This window comes from Strix uralensis, chromosome Z, assembly GCF_047716275.1.
Source record: "Strix uralensis isolate ZFMK-TIS-50842 chromosome Z, bStrUra1, whole genome shotgun sequence".
NCBI classification, from domain to species: domain Eukaryota; kingdom Metazoa; phylum Chordata; class Aves; order Strigiformes; family Strigidae; genus Strix; species Strix uralensis.
The window spans coordinates 3,153,158-3,175,580 of NC_134012.1; the positions used below are offsets into that span (position 1 = coordinate 3,153,158).

Here is a 22,423-nt window from a genome sequence, read left to right on the forward strand (position 1 = left end):
CAATTAGTCAGAACTAATGAATTCTGAACACCTGTGGTCTACAGGCACTAACTTTGTGTTTTATGGTCTAGATGTTAACTTCATATGATTTGTAAAACATTGCCTCGTACATTGTTGCCTAGCACTGCAAAAAAAAAGAGTGATTCTAACAGTATTTCTGAGAATGTCTGAATATAACTGGAGAAGACATGAACAGAAATGCACACTGTTTCTTTGTTAATTCACACAGCTTCAGAAAGCTATGACATTTTTTAATCACATTAGCCTCAGTTTTATGAGGAGCAGAAAAATCTCAACTTCTGTTTCCTTTGCAATAAAAGATTGTTTTCATGAACATTCAAGGCTCCTTTTCTGGGTTAGGAAAGCAAGACGATATTGTTTTTCCATTTACTTTCTCCTCTAGAGCATGCTGCTTTCAAAAACAAGGTCTGTGTCCACAGGGTCGGATGGCATAAGTGTGTACGCTGGCTCCCAGGATTTAGCTGTCCATCTCCTGAGGCTATGCAGGATTCTTTTCCATGCTTGGAGGATTATCTTTAATATTAATCTCCCAATGTTTGTAATGAGCCATTCCATTTGCAAGTCAGAAGGCTTGCTAGTAACTGCCTGGCATTTGCCCTTCTCCTTCTTGCTCTGCACTCCACAGCAGAGCATGATTTTTAAGGTGGGCAGACTGTTTCCCAGCTGGTAATACAGCAGTGGTCCACACTGCTGTCATAGGTCAGGCCTTACCTTAATCCTTAGTCCACTAAAGCGCAGGATTAGAGGTCTTCTGATGTGCAATAGAGGTCTTCTGCCAGTACTGGATATAAGGAGTTTATACACACTTAACCCTGAAAAGCCTCTTAGCGCTGTAAAGTGACATGATTCTTATTAAATCTGTCTCTCAAGATGGAAGAATCCAGAAGTTGTAGGCACATGGTCCTTGGAGGAAGAATCATGGTGCTTGCCTTAGTGATCTTGAATTGTCAGAAGGCAGAGCATCATGCATACGGAAATAGTGTGAAAAGACTGGGCAACGGGAAACATGAAAAAATGAAGGCAAGGAAGCTCTCAGCAGTTTCTCCTCTTTGCTCGTGCTCTACAGCTGTATATTTTTCCTGCCAGAAGTACCTGCTCTCACCCTTCCAAGGAACATCCCAGAGCACACAAAAGGGAGGGCAGAAGCTGTAGACACCTCACCTTTTATACAGCAGACAGCTAGTCAGAGCACTGCTCACAAACGAGGGCAGGGTTTCAGGCCCCCTGCACCCCCACCAAATTCAAACTCACCTCTCGAGCCTTGAGACTAGGCTAACGATCAGAGTGGAGAGGTTCCACCACCTGCGCACGGCTGTGCCACAGCGCAGGCAAGGCTTCAGCTCTGGCTGGGACAGAAAAATCAAGAGATACCACAAGGAAGCATGCATGTCCCCAAACCTGCAGAAAGTCCCACTTAAAATGGCTAGACCAGGTTTATTAAATATATAACAGACAATAGCTGGATACAGGACTCACATGGGTGGAGACACATTAACCAATATTTTGCCATCTGAATAGCCAAAGCTCAACTCTGAGGATGGTAGCCAGTGTTTTTTGCTGGAGTAGGACGTGGCTCCTTAGGACCTTGTCCAGCAGAAGTTACAAAATGTGGTAACTGCAGAACAACAAAGAATTAAGAGGGAAACCAGTTCCTTCTCACAAGGCAGAAAACCGGAAAATTCGTATTTGGCATTATGTCCTTACAAAAGCTTGGCTGAGTAAGAGGAGCACCAGCCTGTTTGCTATTGAGGCAAATGCTTTTAGAAGGAATAAGTGAATAAAGAGTCTCTTTGGGGAGAAATGTGGGCCCACAGAAGTGACTGAGGTGCTGGACAATCAGGAGACCAGGGAGAAGGGTCACTCCTTCAGCAGGAAAAGGTCAGTCAGTGAGGTATTTTTAGATTTCTGCTTCAAGGCGTGTTGCAAAGAATATCGTGCCATGGAGACCAGATGCAAACAGAGCTCGTTTTGGGGCTGAAGCACCAGAAAACAAGTGCCGTTTGAGTTGGTAATGCAGATATTGCCTGTGTGCCGCAGCAGAGGAGGTGGGGTGGGGCGTGTTATCATCCTGCAGGAAGGACCACAGGCACACACTTGGTGAGGAACAACTCGCTATCTCCCTTTATCAGGACCCAACAAGGATTTCAAGTGAGGTCAAAGTTTGTTTGCCCCTTCTTTTCGTCTTGCCCTGCCCCAACCTCCAGGACATGTTGATCTCTCAAAGCAAAACGAAATATGGTCCTGTGTGCATGTGGAGCAGAAATGTGTCTGGTCTTTCCCAGATGGGAAAGTCTTTGTATTTTCTTCTCTGCTTCCCCACCGTGGGGAACGGACAGACCTGAGGCAGCAGCACCGCGGTGGGTCCTGGATAGAGGGGATGCAGGTGGTGCAGCACATGCTTGTGCCCTGTGGGAGGCTGACAGCAAAGGGAGATTTCAGGCATCCCCTTTTCTTGCATCCCTGCTGGCAACTGTATACCCCATGCCTGGATGCATGACTCTTTCCAGTTAAGAAACTGGGAAATCACACGCTTAACTTCAGTTCAGGAATTGCAAAGCAGGAGCCAAGAAGTTTCCAGGGAAACCTGTTTCATAACCTGGACCGCAGTGTTTTAGCTTCCAGATTGAAACTGAATTTATTTTTATGATATTAAATTCTTATATCCCATAATTATTTTCTGTCTGTGTGTACACATTGACACATACTTGTGTTTCACATATACTTTGAGCCATCACAAGATGGGCCAGATGCTATTTGCTCTGCATGAAGAGCAGAGCCACACTGAAGATGACAGCTTTTGGAATTTAGAGGATAAAATCACTGTGTGCTCAAACCAGGGGTACTACAGCACAGGGGTGACTACACTGTCTTCAAAGTCTACCTGCTGAGTTGGGGAAAATCCTGACAGCTTCAGCAGAAACCCTTCCCTGCGTTTTTGGCACCAGTCATTGTTGAGACATTCCTGGGGCCATCTCCAAGCTGTAGGTTTTAGCCAGGGAGTGGTGTCAGGGTTATTAAATCTATGCTCTCAAGCTCTGTGCTCACAGTTCCCAGAATACCTTTCTCTTTTCTGGATATCCAGGCAAATCTGTAGTACGAGCCATTGGCAAAATAATCCTGTGAGTAGAACCACCACCTCCAGGAAGAGCAAAGCGTTCACCTTCCTGGGGTTACTGAGCAGGATGGCAGGACCAGAGAGATACTGCATTAGTCTTTGGGTTTGCACAGAAAGCAAAAAAAAATGTTGAAATGCAATAACAACAGAGAAAAAGGCATTTACAATTTTATCGAAATCTTGTCTATTTGTAAAAATGCCATCTCTACCATGAACACAACTTTGACTTGGTTAAAACCCAACCAACCAACCAAAACTATTCTTAGGGTTTTTGGGCTACTATTTAGGCCAGTTTACACAGCTGTCTTCTTAGCTTCAGCACATCATTAGTCCAGGGTATTTAATTCTGTAATGCTTAAGTATTACATCACAATTATTTCCCTGTATTTATTGCATACAAGAGTATTATACTGTAATTACTTCAATGCATTTATTGTATAGAAGATGATTTTGAACAATGAACTGAAAAATGGAAATTCTTTTTTATTTTTTTGTGTGAAAATTAAGAGAATAACATATTGAATTGAACAGATGAACCTGAACTTGCATGTGCTATTATTCTCACTACATGTTACTGCCCGTAGAAGTAACACGGGAGCAAATTCTGCTGCCAGCAAACTGGGCACACATTCTGATTTCTTACTGGTTTACAGCCGCGCTGTATTGAAGCAGAAGCTACAATAGTAGCTCAAGGTCCACAGTATAGGCTGAACTATAGTGAAATGTGTCTGAAGGCAGGATATGCCTGAACTTAAGCAATTTTCTAGTCAGACCTCTGCATGATCAGTCAATTTAACATAATTTTATGTCGAGCACATAGGCACTTTATTGCTGTAAAGCCCTCAATACAGTTTAATCTTTTGCAGATCAAAGCTCTCACTGTGCAGTTCTCAGCAGGATTATGACTTTGGATGTAGGGTACTGGAGTACTAAGCATTTGCATGATAGAGACAGAACATGGATGTATTGGGGCTCTCGATTAGGTTCTAAAGAAAAGAAAAAAATCTGAATATTTCTGTTCAGGTCCCTGACACGAATTGACTTATTTTGGACATGTACCAAGAAAAGTGAAATCAGAATCTTCCACAGTAGCTCTCTCTAAAACATCACCTAAAAGATGTCTGTTGAACTCAGCATTTTTCATCACTTATGCACTTGAATGTGAAATATATTCAGACATCTTTTAAAAAAAGTGAATTTACTTATGTTGGTGTATGAGTGGTGATAAACTCCTGAAACACATCCATTCATTCATCCGATCTACATATATATTTAAGCAGCTTTAGGTGAAGCTTATCTGGAAAAGGCACCTCCTTCACACAGTGAACTATAAAATTTTACATCCATATTAACCACAGCTCCTTCTACCCCTCAAAACATGGAGAATGACCTCTTGTGGAGAAATGATGGCTTCTTTTACAGGGGAAAAAAAGCAAAGGCAGCAAATGTCCTGGTGTTCTTCACTGTGCAGGAACAAAGCAAGGGGTTGAATGAGTTACTCATCTTAGCTCGGCAGGCCCTGTGGTAGCAATACTTGTCTTGAAATCTATCTAGCCGTGGATTCATTCGGCTCATAGAAACAAAGAAATGTTTATATTCTCTATCAAATTTTAAATAACTCCTGAGATCAGGGAACCACAGGAGGCATTCAGTCTGGTCAGGTGAAGTCAAGCCAACCGTAAAGGTAGTTCTCCTGCCCAGGTGTGGCTGTTGGGCACATCTGAGTCAGAGCACACAGCTGCCCTGCTTCCCTTTCAGCCCTCACCTGCTCAAGGAGCAGGAAAATGGACCTCAGAGAGATCCATGCTATTAAAACACTGAATTTCCTACAGAAATAATATTATCTTTAAAAAAAAAAAAAAGGTTTAAAACAATAACAAAATTAATCTCATGATCTTAAACCATGTGAGCACCACCTAGAGATTTAAAATTCAAAAAATGCTGGCAGTGGCTGTCATCCTACTGATCTGCTCTGAAAATGCTGATGCATTTACAGTAAATCCCTAACCAGGCCAGTTGTGCAACAAGTTGAAGTGACACAAAGTATTAACATTTATGGTGGTGAGTCAAAATCAAACAAACATCCTTCTTTTATAAGCTTTCTCACAGCATGTAGTAGCATGTACTGCGAGTAACGAAACATCTGTTACAGCCCTGGCTCTCTCACAACTGAGCAAGTGTTGCAATCGTTCTGCAGGGCCAGGCTTCACGTTAGGGCTTTAGTGGGTAGATGAGAAGTATCAACAATGGACAATGCTCATCTCAGTTGATTCAGGAAGAATGGAATAAAATAAAAAAACTCTTCAAGAGCCAGGTTTCCTGTGTAGAAAATAAAAAAGTACTGTATTGCAAAGTGTCCAAAACTAATTTTAACCCCTGACTGAGAGACTTATTTCGATGATACTTGCAGTTCATTCAAGTGCCCAGAAAATCCCTTTCCAGCAAGTGTAGGTATGGGCAGAAAAGGGATTTATAAAGCATGCTTAGATGGTTCACTCTTGTATAAAGTTGCCTACTATGGATGCACTGCACCCAATTTTAATTGCCTGCCCTTTCTGCAGAGGGGTGTGGGTCTCCCTGACTGCCCTGTGCTTCTGTATATTGCCCACAGTGAAACAAGGCTCATTTCTCCCTCCACCCTCAGTAAGTTTTGCCATTGACCACAAAGACTCGGCCCTGTTTGCTGCATATTGTGACCAGCATAAACAGAGTCAACAGAATTCCTGGGAGTCAGAAATTTAAGACTCGATGCTGCTGAACATGTACTAATAAAATATACATACACTCATTTCCCATCAATTCAAATGTGTACTTAAAAAGCACTTGTTTAAGGGCTTTGCTGACTAGAAGTAATTTCCCCTGTCTGTGAATGGTTTTGCATTAGACCTTAAAGATTACATCTGCTTTGGATATGACTGATAAGCGTAAGCTGTGCAGTCCTACCAGATATTACAGAACTGGGACACAGAAATGGGGTTTGTTTGGTTTTCTTTTCAGCTCAACAAGTAATTAGATAAAGTAAAATCTGTGCATCACTATAGCAAATTTCACAGAAAGATTTCCATAAGAAAAGTTTTCTTTTGAAGGGAGAGGTTGTTGCTCAGAGCTTTCCCAGCATTAAGCCTTTAGGCAAGTTCCTGAAGAAGGTATGAAAGGCTTGCATTCTCATTTACTATACTTCTGTGCTAGGCTCAGAAATGTTCAGAGGAAAATTCCCTTGCACTCATACTTTAATGTGTTTTTCTTCCAGAGTGTCTGTGCAGAAGCAGAGTTAATGATTCCTACAAGATCAGCCTGCCTCCCCCTCTCAGTTCTGAAATACTTCCTCTATTTTTTTTTTTTACCAAGGGAGGAACGTTTCTTGATCATTTATGACCCCAGATTACTGATCTAGCTCAGTTTGTAATGCAATACTTAAACCCTTCACTCAGAACTGGGGTATCGTGTAGCACCCACTGATATTAACAGAAAATTCAACTCTTTTGAATTCCCTCTTATTTCTGACTGTGAGAAGAAAGTTTAATATTATGAACTCAGCAAGGTAATGCAGTCAACAGCATGCAGCTGTCAGTGGCTTTGCTCTTGTCCTTCATCTCCCCTCCCCTCTGTCTGTTTCAGATCATTGCCTATTTTATCATGACACGATTTACATTTCAAGCTTTCTGGCTCAAGACGGTGTCTATATGTGAATTTGTAAAGGTCACAGATTTGGGTACCCAAAAACCAGTGAGAAGAGTACAGTTTAGGGAATTTAGAACAACAGCGTAATTAAAAAGCTTTCCTGTCCAACAGGATGTCTGTGCATCATCTTCCAGCTCCATAAGCAGTGAGCAGAAATAACAGACTTGTTTGTATCAAACGGACTCTATCATTTTTATTAATCAGTGTTACACATACAGGTTAATTAAAAAAGCTACAGATTGTGAAATATGTCATCTAGCTACAAGATACAAATCTAGGCTGATTTCCATGGTATCTATTGATGCTCAGCCACTGTAAAAAATTTACAGTTTATTTTCTGATATACAAAACCTCAAGCAAACATTCCTTGTTAAACGTTCAGTAAAGCTCACAGCATTCTACTACACAGTTTTATATAGTGTTTTAGTGCAAAAGGAAGTACAAATATAAAAATACTGAGGCTTGAATTAAAAAAAAAAAAAAAACAACAAAAAGAACAAAAAAACAACCAAGCTGTGGAGTTAGAGGTGAGTGTCTGCTATGGGTATTCTTCTAAGCTCTACAATTTGGGAGTTAGCCATGCTGCCACCATCCTGGCTGCCATGACAAGATTCATTATCGCTGACGCTGAGACCTGCACCTGAAACAGCAAAAAAACAAACAAAAGAATCGGTGAGAATGAAATCCCAACACAGAAAGGGTGATATGGTGTCCTGCTCTGCTTTATTCTGATTATTGAAATGCTTCCTTACCCCACAACGATGTGGCAAGTTTCCTTTTACTAGTCTACAATTCTGAATCCACAGATTATAACATTATCTGATGTAGTTTTTTACCATGCAGACATGCTTTTTCAGAATTCCACTGTCAGTCACTTTATTTGTCTCAGTAAATGGTACAATAGCTATTCATAGGTTGTCTTGAAATCACAAGAGCATAAATCAAGGCCTGGCTTAGTCTGAGTTCATGGTCTGGCTGTTATAGCCTGGTATTTCCAAGGACTTCTTCATGAAGAATTGATTTTTAATGATACAATTTCCCTGTTAAACTATAATTCCAGCTGTTTTAATAGGATTGTAATTTCAACATAAGAAAAGATGCTGACTAAATATTCTTTAAACCCACATTTGGCACAAGCTGGTGTATTGTGTTTTTCTTCTACTGCTAGAGAATACTAGACTTAGGCCCATGGAAACTTTGAAAACATGTCTGAAGAGATCTCAGGAGGCCACCTTCTCCATCCTTTTGTCACAGGAGTTCTACTAGCTTGTTCCTTCCTTGTTGTTTTTTGGGGGGTTGGGTTTTTTTTGTGGGGGAGGTTTGAATTGATTAGTGTGAAGATACATAATCCTCCATTAGTTCTTATGAAATACGTATTTTTTCAGACCACTTCTTCATAGAATATCAGTTGTAACTATAAATTTCAGTGAGTTTTCAGCTCCTCCCTTTGAGTTGTAGAGAGAATTCTAACAAATACATGGGTCTTGCTAGGCTTTAGGTCATGCAGGCTTTAAATTTGTTGAGAACTGTACATCACTGTAAATTAGGCATGGTGATCTCAAGACAGACTAATTTCAGGCATGGTCCTACAGTGATGTCATTTACGAATAACTAGGGAAGTTATTTATTTTGGGCAGAAGTAGATCTGTAACTACACACAGTTCAAGGGAGAGGCAAAGGAATGACATTGGGCTCATAAAGCCCTAAACAGGGTATGCTGGGAGAGTCAGTGATTTGCATTTTCATACTAAAAAATGTTTCCAGGAGTTTCTATCAGCCGTACAGTGCATCTCTTATTTCTGCCTCAGCTGACATTCCAGGCTTCAGCTTGTTCGGCAAAATACAAGACAAGGGTCATTTACTTTTTGGAGTTACCTCATCATTTTCTATGCCCCCTATTGTTCCACTTTTACCGAGTTTTTCCATAGCCCCCTTCCTTCCACCACCACCCCCACCAAGTATCACAAAATCCCAGAATCATCTCAGTTGGAAAAGACCTTGAAGATCATCCAGTCCAACCATTAACCTAACATTGACAGTTCTCAACTACACCATATCCCCAAGTGCTATGTCAACCTGAAGAAGTAGAGAAGTACAGAAAAGGGGGCAGTGGTGGGATGCTCTTTTGTTGTGGGAAGTCAGCTGCAGTCTTGAATATGCAGCTTGGTTCAGCGAATATCCTAATATCTGCAGGACTAGGCAGGCTTTCCTGCAGAGCTCTAGAAGAAGTCCTGGTAGGGACCAAACTTGGGTGCAGCGCTGCATGAACCCAGCCTTACTGCATCCAGGTGGAAAGTGGGTATTTCTGCACCGTGATCCTTCTTACACCTGGTTTTGGTGTTTGGGTTGCAGAGTGAACATGCATTCATTGACATCTGCTAGATGAGTCTTGTTCTTGGGTCTGTATATGACCCAAGCTGTTGAGAGGCCAGTAATTACTGTCAGAGTATCACAAGAGTAAAAATCCATCAACGTACTGAGATACAATAATAAAGACAAGAAGATTAGGCTCTGAATCATTAAAATACTTGTTTATAAGTGTACTGAAGATGATTAAGCAGTACTTACGGATTTAAATTTATATGCATATTTAACCTTTTCATTGAATTGCAGTCCTAATAACTAAAAGGTGCTTGAAAGTCCTGGGAAAAACAGCAACTGAATAATTAAGTTATTTGGGCTTTTGTCTCATCTTCTCTAAAACTGTTTTAGAAAGGAAACATGAGTGTAATAAAGAAGATAAATCAGACTTCTGCATTTACCATTTGGGGATGGAAGAACAAGGTAATAACCTTGAAGTAAATAAAATACTTTGAACAGAGAAACAAACAATATTTCTTATGTAGCATCATTAACAGTGGAATTCACTCAAAACATTTATTTAGGCTGAAGAGGGTACAAATTTCAAAAAGGGAAAAAACACATTTTGAAAACATTTAAAATTATATGATATAAATATGATCACCCCAGGTTCAGGTTTTAAGGTGAACACTGACTGTTGGGGTTAGAAAGGTATTTGTCTTACTGGTGGCTATACTGTAATTATTCAGTATGGGGTTTCTTAAAGAATCTGGTGCTGGCCACTACAAAAAGATCAGATACCAGTCTAATATGATATTACACTACATTCTTAAATGTCATATATGTGCATGTTTTGCACATGCTTTGTGCAAAGTCAGAGGAGATTTTTTTTTTTTGTTATGGAGGTTCTTATCAGGAAGCAGATGTCCTGGTAAACCAGAGACTGAAGTAGGCTACTTTGGGTTTACAAGGGCCTTTCTCTGCTGCTGATGCAAAGACAAACTATGTAAGAGCTGATCCTTTTTAGGAATGAGAGCTGAAATGTAACCAGGATACCAGTTTACCAAACAGTCGGCAGACTGGGAAGGGTACGACTGTTTACACGATGGAGTTTCACAGAGTTCATAGGTCCGGCTTGTTCTCAGATTAGAGCAGAATTTAAACTCAATCAGATCCCAAAAAAAGCACATACTCCCCTAGAGATGCTGGAGTTGGATAGTAGGTACATAGTGGGGAGTATTACTTTTCCCTAAGTCGTGAAGGAATTATTTTAAGAAAAAGACGCTGGAAAATGAGGCTTTTCTTCCTTTCCTTTCTTATCAAAGGACTAGCTAGAAACTGAAAAGTCACTTTTCGCTTTGCAAACCCAGCGAGATCCCTCCAGCGACATCTACTGGTTAAGGATCTCAGCACTGCGCTCCTACACGCCCTTGAACACCAGCTGGTGTCATCTGCTTGTGCAGACAGATCTCAAACTTTCACTAAGACATTTTAAGGGTGACAGAGTTTGTTTTGTAATTGCTGTACTCGTATCTCTGGGGAGACTTTTGATTTTGTAAGCACTTCCATCTTGCCTTCTGAATCAAGATATATTAGATAGAAATGAATAAGCTACACGAACCTACTTTAAATCCTCCTTCGGTGTTTTGACTTTACAGAAATGACACCAACAGACATCGATGCTGTTATGAATAAAGTTCAGATTGGACTAAAAATGCTTCCTGGTTATTATGCAGTCACGTTCAACAGCAAACAGATAGTATATTTGTGAACGATCACAAAGGAGAAGTTGAATGAATATGCAAACTGGCTACCCTTCCTTCCTTTTCTTCTGTGAAGTGAGCCCTTCAAAACAGAAATTATGTAGGCTGATAAGGCAGGGCACAAATCTGGCACTTTGCCACTGTCTACAGTTTATCTGCCCTGTGACAGACAGTCTCCAGGATGTTGCACTGAACACCTTTCAGAATCTGAAATGTCAAATGTCTGGTTCAGGATGTCCACCGTAAGATGCTTAATTCTTAAACCAGGCACCTACAGTGGTAACACCAAGACTTTGGAACCCCACATGTATTAGAATGAAAACTATGAGCTGTTTAGATAACATCATTATTGTAATAGCTGCATTGGGGTGGGGGGTGGAGGATGTTAACTTATACAGGTATTCTCCATGTAGAATATTTATTCAGGATTTACCACATATGCTCTATTAAGAACAAAAATACACTGAGATGTGGATGTAGCAATATCCTCCACTGATACTGTCCAGTATATATTTGGAAAGTGCTATGTGCTAGGCTGGAATTCTCAGCTTTAACCTATAAATATCTTTGTAAACAACTTCTTACGGGGGTGGGTCACCAGTCAGCACTGGAGGGGTTTGGGCCTCTCTCAAAGGCTCTGCTGTGTTTTGCATTCACATCTCACCCAAAGGAATGAATTAGTTCAGTTTTGTGCATCACAGAAGGGGGAGGACAAGAGAATTTGCAGGAGATGGGAATACAGATGGAAGCTCAGAGGTCAGTGAGGCTATCGTGCACTTAAGGTATTTAGAGTAAAGCAGATGGACAGCTTGCTGCTTTGAGACAGATTCCATCTACTTTTATTCTGTTGTCTCCCTTTTTAACTCCCCAGCCCTAACCAGAGTAGAAGTCCTTAGGGAATTCTGCTATATTGGGCTTTAGCTCCAATGACAGTAACATACAACTCTAAAAATCTGGAGGGCAACAGTCTTATTGAACTATCAATATAAACCTTAAACAAAAAATGAGAGAAAAAATGAGATCTAGTCCAAAATGACAGCACCTTTAAAGTTCATTAGTACAATTAACAAAAACTAATTAGTAAATAATTGTCCTTCTCAGTAGAAGCTAAGCCTTTGATTCATTATAAACGCCATAAATGAAATACAGTAAAATAAATAAAGACAAATTCATAAACATTAAAAAAAAGGACGGTTTAGCACATATCAGTAAGCAGGACTTACTGATTATTTTTTCCTACCATAATTGTTCTATAATTTCCTTCATATTAACTGCCTTGGAGTTGGCTGGTCAAGAGATTCCCACAGTATAAGAAATGAGGTGATATAGTGGGGGTAGTAAATCCTAACTATGTACTTCTGTATGGACATGAACATATCCAATGGAAAGGAGGAATTCATTGATAAGGCATTCAGAGGCCATGGCTTTATGATGTAAGAAGTCCAGCTTTTGGGTTTCTTGCAGCAAACAAAAAATTCTACGGCCACGTGATGCAAAGGTTGCATGAAGCCAGCATAAAAGCTGGCTAAGAAACAGTACACACTAGAAATGCAGTTGTATGCCTTCATCTGACCCAGTCCGTATTTCAGGTTAATCTGTAATTAGGCCCAGCATTAATGATTACAGAACCAAGGGCTAAGTGTACAGTTCTACGACACATTTCTTTAGCAATAAGACCAAGTGTGCCAACGCATCTATTTGTGGAGCTGGGCTGCAAACTGCGAATTACTAAACAGTTGCAAGTTAAAGAATAAAGTTGTGCTAGGAGGGGAGATGGGTTTGATTTTTTCTAACCTTCACCAGTCATCCTTCATTTCTACGGCTGAGAGTAGCCAGCTGCAGTGCAAAGGTGGAGCAGGGGGACAGGAATGAGATTTTAGCTTTGCTGTGATTATACCCTCATTCTCACTGATCCTGGCTGCCAGATTAAACCTTGCGGCTACAGACAGCGAGCATAAATTAAAGTAACCTTCAGACAGCTCCAAACGACATAAGCAGAAAGGACAGATGAAGTGCAAAGAGGCATAAAGGCATTTTTGCATATTCCTCTGCTAATCAGTGTTGATCCTCAGCCAGCCTTCAGAGTGGGAGCTAATATTTTAGCACAGCTAAAGCTGAGTTTGGTTATAGATTGACAGTTTTAGGGAATGACAGATAATGGAGGTTTCTGTTTCTGCTTATCAGAGGTAAAGCTCAAGCAATAGCAGAGCAAGAATTTCTGTTCTTCCCCCATATCCAAAAGCCACACCCCCCAGTTTAGGAGTGATAAAAACAGCTAATGTGGTGTAAAGCACCTTTTTCCTGCTCTGCCAGGGGCTTGTCTGTTTGAGATGAGGAATTATCAGCCTGCTGAAATAAAGCCTGGTCTAAAAAGGTTTGAGAAGCGCTACTTAGAGCAAATGACAGTCAAGAGCAAGGCAGCAAAAAGGCATCTCAGCTGCCCATACATTTTAGCCTATTTAGAGAAGGGGTGCTGGTCTTCTGGTTGCTGATGACCGCTGCTTCCTTGGAGCTGGGATGAAACAAAGATCTTCACTCAACAGTCAGGATTGAGTACAACTGTTCAGCAGGGATTCTTTTTTGCTGGGCAGCACTGGGGATCACTCCACCACAAGTGCCACACTTACTAACAAAACTCTCTGACTAATACACACAGAAAGCATACATATGCATCAGATTGCTTAGAAAAGGCAGTCTTATGCTAATGGTTCTTAGAATTCATTTACATCATCTGAGCATGTGCAGTAAAAATAGGGTGAGGGTCTTCTCCCCTCCTTAGGGGTCCACACAGCCTTTCTCACACTGTCCCTTACTGAACTTTAGGTTTCTGGTGTCCATATCTGGTCAGAGAGTTACTTCATCCGACCTTCAGCTCCTCTTTGTTCCAGCTCTCAGCACTTCTCTTGACACTGGCGTCTTCTTAGGCCCTTGTTTCTTTAGGTTCCTGCTATTAGGGATGTACTTAGGGAGGTTGGTTTTTTTTCAGGCTGTCCAAGGTCTGTCTTATCTTTACCAGGCAAGGAGTTAAAGGTTTTAAAACATCTTATAAGTGGGTAACTGGGTAACAACTACAGAGGGTAGTTAGGAAAAAGTATAAATGAAATTATATACATGACAGTAAAATACAGGAAAAAATAAAAGCTAGTAAAACATAAGTGATGTCTGACGTTAAAAATCAATGTCTTATTTTACAGGTCCCTGTACATTAGTAATTTCAAGTATACTTGTAGCAGCTTCCCTTCAGGGACTGGTGCTCAGAGGGCATCAAACTGGTGTGGAGTGGCAAGGGGCAGAGGAAGGAGATGAAGAGGAAGAGAGAAGTCTCCAACCTGAGTTGTTGCGGTTTCACATGAGTACGAGCAACGATGCAAGAGAGAAAGAAGAAAAGTGCTGCCAGGAGGGATCAGGAGACAGGCTCCTTTCAGTGCCTGCTGGATTAACTGTATCGTAAAATCCCTGTCAGACCACAGCTAGTGAATACTTTAGCAGCATCAGCCTGTGCTGCCAAACAGAGAAGAAATCCCACTTTCCACCACCTCATCTCCCTTTTTAATAGCTTCCACACGGCTCCCTCCCTCGTGCCATCGGGAGCACCTTGACTCCTTGGCCATGCACTGAACTGGACTGGAGATCAGGTCTGGATGAAAATAATAAAACAGAAACAATTTTTAGATACAGAAAAGCTCACATTTTGGGATTTAAAGTATATGTTGAGCTACAGCTTGTATTTAGGCAATAGCTGATAAACATTTACTTTTCGTGGTTAAAACTACTCTAACCTCAACACTGCCTCTTCAGTTTGGCTTGCTCAAATGTTGTGTGTGGGGCTGGAACCAGATGAGGCAACTAGTTTGGCTTAGAAATCATATTTTTTGCCCCTATAATGTTGCTGGGGACACAGTTTGGGCACATCAATAAGCACTGAGGTAAAATGGTCAGGTACTACTAGAATCTGTAATGCAAATGAAAATAGTTTTCTCCAGCTGTGCCCTGAGGTCTCTGCTTCAAAGCACTTTAATACAAAAGACTCATAAGAACAAATATAATAAAATATTAATAAAGATTACAACAATAAAATTTATGCAAAATAGTCAAAAGCTGGTTCTAGACCTACTTCCTTTTAGAAGGACTGAAAACAAATTAACTAAGGATGAAGCTTGAAGATTTATTAAAAAAAATTATTAAATGCTAAAGTTGTGGTGAATTTTATTAACCATGAGTTTTAACTACTGCTGTTGCCTAGATTGTTTTTCATGATTTAAGAGTCAGTCTTCCACAGTGCGTAGAGTTTACTGCAGAAAATAGGCCAACTGATGTCAACCGAGATGCTTAAACAGTAAGTACTGTGTGAGATGGTGGGAGTGTTATGTGTGAATGGCTTCATATCTTATTAACTATCTGTGAATTAGTTGGTTTCTTTCAAAATATTCAGGAAAAAAGTAAAAAAGTAAAAGCTACCTTCTTAGATACTCAAAAAAAAAAAAAAAAAAGGTTTGCAACTGTAAGATTATGCACCTAGATTTGAAAGTCTTGCCCAAAATCTTTAACTATGTAACGAAGTAGAAGTAGTCTGCAAAATGTCCAGGAAAATTAATAGGTACAACACAGATTTTGTGACAACCTTCATAAAAATTTGTATTTCTTAGCGCTAGGCCACTTATTAATCATCCAATTACCTTCATAATTAGAATAGTTTTCTGCAATGGAAATTGGCTTAGGAGATAAAGTATTATGAATATACTGAATAATTCTCCTTCATTAGCAGCATTCCCAGTCTTCCAACCAGTTTGGCTGTTTTCCTTGGTGTGACTGAAGGGAAGAAACTCCTGAAATGATCGGTGCCAGAGCACTTAACCTGCTGATGTCACCAGTACCTCGGTGTTGTCTCTTGCAAGGCTCAACACTATCCCCAAAGACCATGCAGGTGACCTCCTACTGCCAAGCTAGTCCATTCGTATTTCACCTGGCCGCCTAGAGGTGGGCTTGGGTTAGCACCTGCCAGGTCGTATCAGGTGCTGCTACTATGTCTTTGTGGTTGGTCAGTCATTTTATCAGACATTCCCATGTTGACCTATCTTTGAATCAGGTTTCTCTTAATTTCTTCCGCCTGTGGCCACGTCTGGCTATCTATTTATATCATCATTTGAATAACCTGCAGTTTCATTGGTGGAGTGGGTGAAAAGGCAGAAACACAGTACATAACTGAGGGCAAAGCCTGGGATTTTGAAGACTTGAACTCTAAGGTTCTTGAGGGGAATCTGATTACAAATGTTTTCTCTTGCTGGTGTAGTTTGAGCGTGGACACCTAGAGTGGCCTCCCCCGCTTCTGTCCTCCAGCAGCGTTGTGAGCCCATCAGCTGGCTCTTCTGTTTGGGCAGAAGTCCATGTAGTTTATCTTTTCAGTGTACACCATTTTTCGGTCCAAATGTGGTTTATATAAATATTTTGTCTTACATTTATTGGGAGAATCAATATTTATGAAGTTATGTACTTTCTCACATATAAATATATCTAAAATAAAGATAGGCATTGTATATACTCTATATATCAGTTTGAAAAAGAAAGGAAAAGAAGATAAGACAGTCCATGTCTACAGGCAGCAAGTTTAAGCACTTGTGAAAGATGTCAGAGCCTCGAATCTGTTGTTACTTTCTGCAGGTCTGCTTATCATCATGACTCAAAAGATATTTTTGCAGACTCTTTGTCCATTGTTTTAGATAGGCTGCACAATATTTTTCATGCAATAATCATCCAAGACAAAACAATTTTACTTCAGATGGCAATTTTCCACTGGCAATCAGATTATATTAATGGATCTCGTTAATTGGATCTCACAGAATGGTGACAGCACTAGGGTGAAGAACAACATAACATCTTTTGAGGAACAAGGAGAAGAGTCACTCACCAGTCTTTAAAGCAAATATTAGGTCATCAAACTCCTGTGATTCCTCATCAGCAACCAATGAGCTGGTACTAAATCCTCCAGAAGGGTGGAAAACATTTCCGTTTTGTGGACTTTGCTTAAAGGCAGCACTAGCTTGACTACCAGGCTGCAAGGATGCCCTCTCCCAGTCTGCAGGCACCTGCAAAGTTTAAGAAGACACAGAAATGCAGTAATCAGCAAAACTACAGTACAGAAACTGGAAACTATGACCAGAGATGAACTTAAGACCAAGAAATTTTGGAATTAGCTATTCTGTCACTTCTATAGTGAACCAGGTAGCCTTTTTTTTAAAACAAAACAAAACAAAACAAAATGTATATATGTGTGTGTAACTCAATTACAAGTCATTCAACCTTGTATTTATTATGCCTATCCTAGCTACCTCAAAAAGTTGAAAAACTATTGCTATTTCTGAACACTGGCCCCTGCTATAGAGAACTTTAAATTAAAGCACTGAAAGGTTCCAGCTCCCTCCTCTCTGACCACTGCCTCTTCCTCTGCTGGACCCTGCTTCTCCCTTCTATAGCCACTGATCATCATTGCTTTCCATTATATGATCTACAGCCGGCAACCCACTGCTTCCCATGTTTACCAATGCAATATTTTAAAGTAATTTGCCTGCCTTTGAAGGTTCACAAAAAAAATCAGAATTTCAGTTCATGAGAAAAGAGGTTTTGAAAAATCTATCTCATTCTTAAATATGATGAAAAGCCAAAATACAGAACTCTAAAAAAGTATATTTTAGGACAATCAAAATATATTTTCCTGGGTTATTGCTCATCTACTGTTTAGGAGCTCAGGAACATAAAAGCTTGACAAGTAGAGCTGCGAAGCTATGTTTTCCACTGAAATGGGGAGTCAGGAGCCAACCTTAAGTGGGATGCTGAAGAGATTTAGTGGTCTTCCAGGAGGCAGTTGAGGAGCTTTAAAATCCAGACTAACCTACCGTCAAGCAGGTAGAGAAACTGGCAAAACAGCTGCCAGGTGAGCAGCTTGGTTTCCCAAAAAGTTAGTGCTAGAACTGACTTGTTCCCTTGAAATATTTCAATTCCATTAAATTGATGTTTTCCCTGGAAAAACTGTTTATCTGGAAAACTGTCAACTAGCTCTATCAACATGCACATGTACATAGCAGCAAAAGTCACCTTGGTTTACTACAGGTAGTGAAGAGTGATACTAGCAGCATCCCACTTCCAGCAACAAAGAGACTGAAAATCATCTCCCTCAAAATGTCTCCTTTTCTTTTCTTTTTTCTTCTTTTCTTTTCTTTTCTTTTCTTTTCTTTTCTTTTCTTTTCTTTTCTTTTCTTTTCTTTTCTTTTCTTTTCTTTTCTTTTCTTTTCTTTTCTTTTCTTTTCTTTTCTTTTCTTTTCTTTTCTTTTCTTTTCTTTTCTTTCTTTTCTTTTCTTTTCTTTTCTTTTCTTTTCTTTTCTTTTCTTTTCTTTTCTTTTCTTTTTTTCTTTTCTTTTCTTTTCTTTTCTTTTCTTTTCTTTTCTTTTCTTTTCTTTTCTTTTCTTTTCTTTTCTTTTCTTTTCTTTTCTTTTCTTTTCTTTTCTTTTCTTTTCTTTTTTCTTTTCCTTTCTTTTCTCTTTTTCTCTTCTTTTCCCTTTTTCTTTTCCATTCCATTCTAATTTATTCTAATTTTATTCTATTCTATTAAAATTTCCAGAAATTTTACACAACATGAGTCTGGAAAATTAAATCTAAGGCCCATAGTAAGCTGAAAGAATTAACTTGATATTTTGATTTCTCCTGATCTACTTTTGACAGCGCTTTAACCAGCCTCGATAACAAACCTAAGACTCAAGTAGGAAAGGGGAAATTCTCTATATGGGGTGCTACCAGGAAATTGTAAGTCCCAAGAATACCACCATGGCTAAAGGTAACAATTTTTATGATAAAAAAAAAAATTAATCTCCCCCTTTCCAAAGCCAACCTATAATAATTAGCATCTCATTCCTGTATACCACACTTCAGTACTGCAACTTAAATCTCCAGGGACATTTTCAATACACAAGGTAATGACTGAAGAACTGTTACCTCTTCCATAGCACTGATGAGGTTCTGAGTGGACTTGCTGATCTCTCCACCTGCCGCTGGCAGACCACTGCCATGTGTGAAAAAGGCCGATCCTGGAGTTGTATGCCCATTCATGTCTACAGTATAACTTGCTTTCACAGGACAGCAAAGTTGGTTGTGCAGGATAAAATACACAACAAAGACATAAAGACCCTGAAAGAGAGAGAGAAAAAAAACATCAGCGTGTGAAATGCAGGGAGCTTACATCAGAGTTTGAACGCAGTCATGTCAAGGACCTATGTTCTGTGGCAGATGCCTTCCCTTACACCAGCAGTCCATGCCTCAAAAGGCTGCAGACAGTTTCTATGAAAAATGAGAGATGACGTCACTGCTCGTCAGAGATCTGGAAATTAAAAGCAACTTCTTATCTTGAGACTTCCAGCTAAACACACACACACACACACACAAAAAAACCAACACAAAAGAGTCATTGAAAATTATTATTTGGTTGAACCCACACGGTTGCAAACCAAAGCCAAGATCCCAACAACAACAAAACAAACTTGAGTTTCACAGTTGTCATAATAGTGAAAATGTGGTTAAGGGCCGCCTTTACAAGAGGATTTGGCTGCTGGCCCCAAGCCACAATTCTTTATTTCCTTACTGACCTGCTGGCTCTTTGCATTCTTGCCCCAATTTCAATCTCATGCGAACTGCACTGCTGCCGTCATAGATACCAAGCTGTAACTATAAATTGGATTCTCTATGATATCCACTGATCCAGCACTGTCTTTCACTTGTGATTACTACAAAGGCTCTGCTGTATGGTTCTGCAGTTCTTCTTTAAAGGCTTGCTAATTTTGACCTTTAGACGTAGCCAAGGAAAGTATTATAACCATGTCTTTTGTTTGCAAAGAAATCCAGTGATTGAACTTCTGAATATGAAATCTGAGTTTTTCTTTCTCTAATCCTTAAGTTGCATTAATACTGAGGGAAAAGAATCCATTTCAACTGATAAATCAACCAGTTCAATAACTACTAAAGAAGGAGTTAACCAAAATACAGAAAGAAGACTTCTGAATTCTTCTCGTCTGCTGCAATACAATTACATTTGCATTGTTTTCTGTATTTCACATTGTCCTCTAGACCCCTGAAACCAATTGTGCTAAACCAAACAATTTATTGGAAAGGTACCCACTGGCATGAAAGTAATAGCTGGGATTATAAATAGTAAGGAGTTTCATCTAATTATATTTGGGAATTCCTAATGGAAGGAATTTTTAAAATTCATGGAGACTGCAAATACTGAAGATATATGTTCATTTCCATTCCTATAAAACAGGCAGCAGCACTTCATGATCCACAGATTCATAATTTCTAATACCAAAACTATACGACAAAACAGTCTGGTCAAAAGTGACACAAAACAGAAGTTAAAGGGATTTAATGGGATTTCAATCTCAGCTGGTCAAACACTGGAAGTACCTTCATATAGCTGCTATAAAGCCATAAAGCTCCGTGTGTGTATATTTTTAACATCAAGCCAGCAAACAGAAGTGTTAAAAGCCACTATTTTAAGATAACATTTTCCCACTTTTCTAGATGATTGCTGTCATGAAGACCCTAAGCAGTTAACTGAGAGGAAGTTTCTTTGTGATACATGTAAGCAAATACGTTCCAAAAAACTGATGTAAACACATGTTACACTTAAGAGACACTAAAAAGGAACCAAAATGTCCTTTCATTCTATAAACAAATCCAAGGACTCTGATGTAGGTCAAGCATAATGGGACCAGCAAATGGATTTCTTTTAATTTAAGTGGTTTAATGGATATGAAAAGGATAAAAAACCCAAGAAGAACAGATAACATTTATGACACTGAATTCAGAGCAGCCTCTGGCATTTTGGTCTCCAAGGACCTAGCCACAGAAGCTGTACATGTTTCAAATGGTTTTGTACTTTTCAAGAAAACCCATTAGATGAAAACGCTGCACAGCCCTGTGCATTGGTACACAAGGCCCATGCTATGTCACTCTCCTGTGCAGCCCCAAGTGTGGACACTCACTCTTCTAAAACAAATAAACATGGAATAAAGTACCACAATTACCTCCTTAACCCAGCCTGGTGTCCTGGTTTAACTCTCCACGTGTTTTGGACAGTGCTATTTCTGAGGAACTATCATTCTGCCAGAATCACAGAAAGGCATTTTGACAGCCAGAGCATCCTTGCTACCACTCCTCCCTGCTGCCACCACTTCTGCCCCTCGCAGACCCTTGTCCTGGGCAGCAGGAACCAGCATCCCTGAGATGCATCTCCTCGTGTGGCACTCCTGCCGCAGCCCTCCTCTTCTCAAAGCTGAGAAGGAACTTCAACAACTCAGAACTCCCACGTCTTGATGCAGATGGGTGATGAGACAGCTCCTCTGGGTCCTTCCATAATGAGCAAATGGACTCAGGGAGGTTATCTGACTGTCTAAGGACAGGAGGAGTAACAGGCTGAGTTAGCTAACAAACAAAAATTATGAGTTTTACTTCTCCCACTCTTGTAAAATATTATGGCCATGCTTTACAAACAAGCTTATGCCTAACAAAACCCAACACTCTCACATACAATATACTTTTACACAGGAACCGTGTTGCTGGGTAGAAGATTTCTTGCTTAGCTAGAAAAAGGATTGAACCTTCTTTGACCCATATTCCTATCCAAATCTAGAGTCTCAGGAAGATACACCCTGTAGATGTGGGTTCCTACGTGCCATCACTGTGGTTTTGTTTGAAGTATCAAAAGCCGTTTGTGGTCTTATTCTTACTACCCTGTGTCTTTAGTAGAAACCACTGCAACTGAGTTTTGGGAAATCAGAACAAGGCAAACGGTCCTGCCCACACAACACCAAGTTCCAATGATCATACACATGAAGATGCCATGGATCAAGTTGTACTGACCCATGCTTATCTTAGCACCAGCAGCTACCAGGCTGTTTACTCTGAAAGACCACGGGCAGGATGCAGACACTCGGGTTGTGTCAGTGCAACCACAGCTTTCACAGGCTCATTGGGTGTTTTCAGAAGCACTAGTTTGAGAATTGAATTGTCCTTCATCACACTTTTGACACTCATGATGTTCTTTTTCACTTCAACCTTTAATACTGTAAAAATAGTCTTGAAGTACTATGAATATAAGGCTGTTGGCACTGGCACATATGTTTCACTGCATCTATCACATGAACAACTTTGGTCAGGTTGGCACCACTGTACTTTTTCAGGCACACACAGACCTTGCTCCTTGCTAGTTGCACCAAGTATAAAATGCAGAGAACAGTAAAGTTCTGTTGACAGCTGTCCCAGACCTGCAGGATGTTCAGAGAAGAAATCTACACCCTCCAAAGGGACTGAAAGAAGATAGGTCTGAGTATGGATATTAGTAACACAGGCAATGACATCTCTGTTAAAAATGTAGTAAATATTAATTTTGTATTCTTAAGAAGATTTCATTTAAAAAAACCCAAACAATGTAACACGAAAAACCCAAACCCCAAAACCTCAGCCTAGTACCAATATCCTCCACTGTTGCATGCAAATT

General features: G+C 40.0%; 1 protein-coding gene across 1 annotated transcript in view; it reads right to left on the reverse strand.

The window, feature by feature from the left end:
- Positions 1-6,987: 6,987 nt before the first annotated feature.
- Positions 6,988-22,423, reverse strand: part of ADGRV1 (adhesion G protein-coupled receptor V1) — a 296,614-nt gene continuing 281,178 nt past the window's right edge. Inside the window, exons 90-92 of the mRNA XM_074856164.1 lie at positions 18,865-19,056; positions 16,787-16,964; positions 6,988-7,457 (exon numbers count right to left, since the gene is read on the reverse strand). Coding sequence (XP_074712265.1) covers positions 7,339-7,457; positions 16,787-16,964; positions 18,865-19,056 — 489 coding nt within the window. The 3' untranslated portion in view covers positions 6,988-7,338. The remainder of the gene's footprint in view (positions 7,458-16,786; positions 16,965-18,864; positions 19,057-22,423) is intronic.